The 7,065-nt window shown below is 34.2% G+C and overlaps 1 protein-coding gene across 1 annotated transcript; it reads right to left on the bottom strand.

Annotated features, from left to right (window-relative positions):
• Window positions 1–1,494: 1,494 nt before the first annotated feature.
• LOC137246009 (uncharacterized) lies at window positions 1,495–6,399 on the bottom strand. Its single transcript, XM_067777143.1, has 2 exons — window positions 5,660–6,399; window positions 1,495–1,882 (listed from the first exon to the last, which is right to left on the bottom strand). Exons 1-2 carry the CDS (start codon window positions 6,397–6,399, stop codon window positions 1,495–1,497), a joined length of 1,128 nt encoding a protein of 375 aa, XP_067633244.1.
• Window positions 6,400–7,065: the final 666 nt, after the last annotated feature.

Here is a 7,065-nt window from a genome sequence, read left to right as displayed (position 1 = left end):
GCATTGTAAATGCATTACAGTACGTTATAATTTTAAATTTTAAACCTAATAGGTATATTCTCCACTTCTTTAAAGCTTCAATTATAGCAATACTTCAAGCTCATATGACGGGTAATTCTCCTCTACCGGTTTTGTTTTCCGACTCATATATTGTACCGGATGTAAATGTTGATCATCCGGATCCTTTTGCAGCAGAATAGCTCCATATCCGTACTTACTGGCAGCAGTATGGACTTCATTTACCGCACTTTGTGAAAATAACCGTAACACTGGCGACTTTTGTAAATGAGCTTTCAGTTCCTGAAACGCTAATATTTCTTTATCTCCTAATTTGAAAACAACACCTTTCCTTAACAAGTCTGATAAAGGTCTGGCAATTATATCAAAATTTTCTATAAACCGTCTGAAGTAGGAGGTTAGCCCTAAAAATCTCTGTAAACACTTCTTGTCCATTGGAATTGGAAAATTCTGGACAGCTTTGGTTTTTTCTTCTGAAATTCTTACGGTACCATTTTCTATAATATATCCTAAAAATTCTTCTTTGCGTTTTAGGAATTGACATTTCTTCCATTTAATATTCAATCCATGCTCAGAACTAACCTTCTTTAACTTATCAATACCTTCATCTTCGTCTTTTGCCGGGATTATCAAGTCATCCATATACGTAAACTGTGCGCCTTCTTGGATTAGCGTCCGAAACACCGCATTTATATATCTACAGAAAACAGCTGGGGAACTCGAAATACCAAGTGGTACCACACAAAACTCGTATTGGCCATCGCTAGTTACAAATGCAGTATACTTCCTCGATTCTGGTTGTACCGAAACATGGAAAAACCCATTTGTCAAATCTAGCGTTGTGAAAACTAGACCACCTTGCAATTTATCTAAAACATCATCCATAATAACCATCGGAAAATTATCCCTTACTATTTTTTTATTTAATTGCCTGTAATCACAACATAGGCGCTTTCCCCCATCCTTCTTTGAAACAACCACAATTGGGGAGGCGTAGTTGGAATTGCCAGGAACAATTATTCCATCCCTTAACCACTCTTTTATTTTATTATCAACGAACCGACGATCTTCATATGACATCCTCCTCGGATTTTGATAAACTGGTACTTCATTTGACAAAACAATTTCCATTTTTATAGGCGATTCGCAATTACCCATTGGTGCATATTCACTAATTAAATTAGTTACCTCTCTGGCTAAACTATTGTTTAAATTATCCACATCTAGTGTCTTAACTTCTTTTAATTCATTCAAGTCCATTACATCGAACTCTTTTATCCAACTTTTAGGCTTTAGATCAACATCAGATTCACCTAGCACCTCATTGCGAATTGAATATCATGTTCCCTGACTACATGAAATGTGATATTTAACGATATCTCATCTACACATATGCATGTTTCAAAACTCCCTATCGTCTCAATCACGTTTGTACAAGGACTGTATAGTTTTCTGTTGTAATTTCTCAATATAACCTCACAGCCACACAGTAATAACGTATCGTAACGCATTATGTTCAAAGAACACCCCGAATCGATGTGTTTCGAATTTAAAATCAGCCACTTTAATTGTTTTAAAGTGTAACTCATCCCTAACGCTATTACAAAAGGGTTGAAAAATCTCATCACCCAAAGTGTTAACTGTGCTCGGTTCCCTCTTTGTTTCTTTAGATCCCTTGGATTTATCCTTACACTCAAATGAACGATGACCCATTTCGTTGCATTTGAAACACTTAAATTGCTTTTGTGGACACTGTGCTGCCATGTGAGATTTATCTCCACACTTAAAACACCTCTTTGACGTGTCCTCTTTCGATCTTCCCATACCTAATTTAGTCTCTCCCATTGCACAGTGTTTCGTGTAGCTGGACAAAATTATTTTATGAGATTTTTCGTTTCATATGCAATCATTTATTACAATTACGTCATTTTTTTCAGCCATATGTTCTTTTTTTATTTTTTTCCAAAATTTTACTTCATATGCATACATTTGCTTATTTCAAATACAGTAACTCATGTGAATAAGTGACATAGATCCAAAAAAATTTAAAGGACTTAAGAATATTACTCTATTGTACTTAAATTGAATGGCCAACAAATCTCAATACTCTAAAAAATTCTAAAAATTCGGAAAAAAAAATTAAAATTTTTTTTTTTTGAAAATTCGTCGAATTTTTCAAACATTTTTTAAATATAATTTAGTTTTTGTTATAGATCGCGACAAATTTTCTTATGGGAAATTATTTAAAATAAATTTTCGAAAGCGAAAATTGTAAGAATTGTCCAAAAAGGGGTGTATACTTATTTATGTGAGTGACTGTACATATGTACATACATATTTTGTATTTATTTGAGTATTTATCCTGGCGCTACAATTTTTACAAAATTATTTTATAGTACCAGTCGGGAATGTAAATGTGAATTACAATAATAATAATAACAATGTAAATAATTAAATTAATTATGTGAAAATTACTTATTACAAAAACTTCAAACTAAAGTATCATACAAAGTAGAAAAGACAATAGATTTAAATTAAATAAAACCTGATCCAACAAAAAATTATAGGGTAGGTTATATTTTATAATTATGTTATTATTCACTATCATCACTTTCATTCGATGAGTCACTTGTGGAATAGTCATGAGCATCAGCAACACTACTGTGAAAGCTTGAAACAACTGGGGTATTTATTGACTCCTCAACATTATCGGGGGACAGTAAATTTAAGACTTCTGAAGTCTTTTTCTTAGGTATCTCCCTAAAACTATTAACTAAAGGATCCGATGTTATAAGCAACATATTCATAAGATCTCTATTCGTGGCTTCACGCGACTGCTTTTGTGTGTTATCATCCCTGAATCGTCTCAAATCTTTGTTACGGGCTTCCTGTGCTTCCTCAGAAAGTTGACCAATAGGTAAAATTGCTGATTTAATAATATCAGTACTATGCACTAAGTTTTTATGAACTGTAACAGGCATATTAAACCATGGATAGAGATCTATGTATAGTTTTATAGTCTCGACCGCATATTTTTCAAATCTTTGGATATTTATATTGTACCCGGATGCTAATGCGCGAAGGAGAGTGTCGAATCTTTTGATGAGCGTTACATCCAATCCCGTCATCTCAGCACTAGCCTCAGAATTTTCGAAAAACGTACGAGCAGTGTTGCCGTTATTGGTATTGCCGAACCCTGGTTTTGGTGTATCTACTATTAATCCAAGTACACTTTTAAATTTATTCTGGATTTCGTTGGAACGTAGCTTTACACTCCCTTTATCTGCCTCATTCCTAAGCTGCCATTTTTTTACTTCGAGGCGATAACTTATGTGAAGCAAGCATTCAAAACATTTTATCCATGCATGGAGAGTACACAAACCAAAACCAAGATTATCTCGGTTAGGAGTAAAGTCCCGTAACTTATTATTCATATCTTTTGGCGTGGCACCACAAATATAACACTTTTGTGCGGGAGAAGTTTCAGTCAAAGCATTGCAAACTTTTCCGTCAATCATTGTTAGAAGCATATTGTGATTTACGGAAACTTCGAATTCTTCGAGAATGTACTTTGTTGGCAATAACGCATTTATCTCCTCTAAAACCTTGTTCGTTTCAAAAACAATAAAATCTTTTGTTTCTTTAGAAAAAATAAATTTAATTGAACGACAATACATGGTAGAAGGAGGTCGAGGATTCTGCCAAAAAATGTTACCTTTTTCATCCTGTAATTGAAGAGGAACGAAAGAAAATATAAACAAAAACTCATCAGTGTCAGAACTGCATGTAAACTTTTGCTTATATGTGCTATGGCCAGAGCTTCCATCGCAACCCCACTTGCTGATTAAAGTATACGTCAAGTTTGTAGGTAATAAATTAACAAAAACTTCTTGATTTGCTAAAACTAAACGCTCAACAGTTTTATCTAATACGGACTGGACTTTAATTTTCGCACGTGTTTCACCCACATCAATTTCATTTGGATAGCATTCTGCCTTAGCTTTTCTTAGACTATAAAATGATGGATAAACCTTATGGCCTGCGTTGATGCTCCACTTCCGAATCGTTTTGTACCAATGAGTCGTCGACTTGCTATCTACGTAGTATACTAAAGCTTCTGCATTGCTCAAGCATCTTGCATCTGACTGACATGTCATCTTTTGCCGGATATTTGAGTGGTTTCCTGTGATTTTTTTATAATGTTAGCAACATTTCTGTTGCCGGACATACGCGTTGATACTTCTGCCGCATAAAGTAACTCACCAGGACTTCTAGATTGCAAGAGGTCATCCACTCGACGCCGTTTGGGTTTTTCACTGCAGCTAACAAAGTCCGTCTTTCGTCTTCAGGGGCCGGGGTTACCTGAAGAAGTGGTTGGTTGGTCTGATGGCAACTTGGAATCCACCGTTATTGTAAATGTGAAGTCTGGACCCGAAAGCCACTCCGAGTTTTATTCAAAAATCGCTCGTTATGTCTTCCAGGAGTGTTCCACTTTTGATCCAGCTTCGACGAATATGCCGATATTTGTAAGCTTAAAATTTTTATCGAATACTCGGCTGCTTCGCTTAAATTGTACTTAAGTACAACAAAACTCAATAATTCTTTATATAAGGTTTCCTTCGAATGTTGAACCCAAATGTCAAAAAACTCCGTTCTTGGTACGGTTATAACTAAACTGCTTTGTGTTGTTGATTTTCCGACAGGGTGAATAGTTGATGATTGTGTCTTAAGCGTCGTTGATCGTTCTGATTTTTTATCAGTCGTGCAGTATTTATATTACATTCAGGTACTAGCGTAGATGCTACCAAATGGGGTTGTTTTGTGTAGCGTTCCTGTGTGTTTATACCTGCATTAGGATTGCTTTGTATGTACCTGTTTTTATGCCTTGGTGACTGGTGAGGTAGGTTGTGGCAGGGTGAAGTCAGTGATCTTCGCCTTTTTGCTTTTGGTGTGCTCTTGTTGACCTTGCGCGTTTGTTTTTGTGTGTTTTCTGGCTACTTATATGTTCCCTGTACCTGGGAACTGGTTTTGTCGTTTGTAGATCAGCTTTAAAGGTTCAAATATCTCGTCGGAGCTGGTACGTACATACATCCTATTTTATATGTAGAGATAACTAAATCTACAAAAAAAAAAAAAAATACATGTGCAAAGAATTCGCAATGGTTTTTTCTTTCGACTATTGGAGAATACTTGCGACTATAACATATGTAAAATTTAGCCCGGATGTCTGCCGATGTATGTAACTTTTTTGTCCCTAAATTTAAAAATATAGAGAAAAAATACCCTTTCTTCTTAATAACGGAATGTTAAATATATTGAAAATACTCTAATTGCGAAAGGATTACTATTAAAAAATTTTACTTACCTTCGAGCTTAGAATCCATCAAAAAATTTTTATATAAGTGTTTACTTAAAAGAAATATGAAGCTTAATATTCAACAAGAATTTTGCAAATTAATCAATGCATTTTACGGCCACTCCTGCCTTCTTACTTCAATTACTCAATATATATGAGCAAAAATATCAAAAAAAAGCAAAAATCCCGTTATTTTGTTTGTTTTCTTTCATTTCTCATTACACTTTTCTTGGAATAAGAACTTTGTTTTTGTCCAGCTAGCTTGTTCTACACGAAACACTGTGCATTGGTATATTTAACGCTACCTTGACCGGCGCTGAATATGCTTTGCGTATCTTCTCATACACTTTCAATTGCTCTTTTAAATCTTCAATATTCTTTGCTTGGTACAACATAGACTTATTAAATCTAGAGTCAGGAATACCCTCAATAAAGTAGTCTATGATACTTGCCTCATCTAAATTTATCTGTTTAACTATCTCCGTAAGACTATATAAATATTCGCGAAAGCTTTCATTAGCATGTTTGCGCCTATTCTTTAACAATTTATGAACATCTGACGAGCAAATTTTCGAACCAAATTCCGATACTAATGCCTCTTTTAAGCTGTACCAGTTAAAAATTCTATTTTGACTTCTGATAAAAAGCTTGGTTGCTCCACGCAAAAACTGCTTTCCATAAACAAATCTTTGTAAACCATTCCAATTTACAATATCGGCATTTAGCTCGAACTCATTTACCCAAAACCTTACATCTAAAGACTCTTCGCCATTAAACGGACTAATAAAATCACTCATATCTTTCAATGTAAACTGCTGTTGTCGTACCAGGATCGGAGAAGACTGTGTGACGTTATTTTCTTGCACGTCATCATACACTGATTGATTCGACTCATCATCTATTGGATCATTTCTTGATAATCCGTAATACTGGAGTAGTCTGTCCTGTAATTTTCGTTTTTGGCCTGATGTAGAAAGATTAAATTCTCTCAACTTTTCCCTAAGCAAATTTACTGTCATAGTCATTATTTGATTTAAATCCGTCTTTAAAAAAAAAATTTATGTATTCTATGTATGTTAAGCAATGTAAATCTATATATGAATTCAATTTTACACCCTTTTAATATTTAAACTAATAAATTAAGGTTTATGTCGAAATTCTTCGTTTTTAACTGTACCTACATTCATGCATAGGCATCCACACATATACTATTTATTTTTATCCGTTCTCAACTATTATTTGCTTGCTACTGTATTATATTATCTTCTTACCTATATGTATTTGTTTTTGTATTTTACCTATACCCAATTTCGGTTCAACTTATATATCCCTTGTTTTCACTTCCTGACATCTTCACATTTGAATGTTTTCTTCTTAAATATTCAGCACCATTAACTTCTTATAATGTCAACCATCCTTGGATTTGCTCTCGTCTTCTTTTCTTCCTTCTGGTTGGCCTTCACATCACATCAACTCTCTAAATCTTCAATGTCCCTCTTGTTCAAATGTACATAATTCGTCTTATTTCCTTCTGATTTCTTCGAAACTCTTCCACATTAATTAGTATTTGTTTGCTTCTTTTAAATTCTTCTTTAATTTAGCTTTCGTTGTTTTCTTCAAATATAAACTTTTTCTGCATTGTCTTCTTATTTAGAATCCCTTCTCTTCTCTTTAAATTTCATCAACTTGAC

This window comes from Eurosta solidaginis, chromosome 3 (assembly GCF_040869045.1).
Source record: "Eurosta solidaginis isolate ZX-2024a chromosome 3, ASM4086904v1, whole genome shotgun sequence".
In the NCBI taxonomy this organism is placed as follows: domain Eukaryota; kingdom Metazoa; phylum Arthropoda; class Insecta; order Diptera; family Tephritidae; genus Eurosta; species Eurosta solidaginis.
Note: the sequence above shows the minus strand (reverse complement) of the source record. Positions and strands in the feature narration are given on the sequence as shown.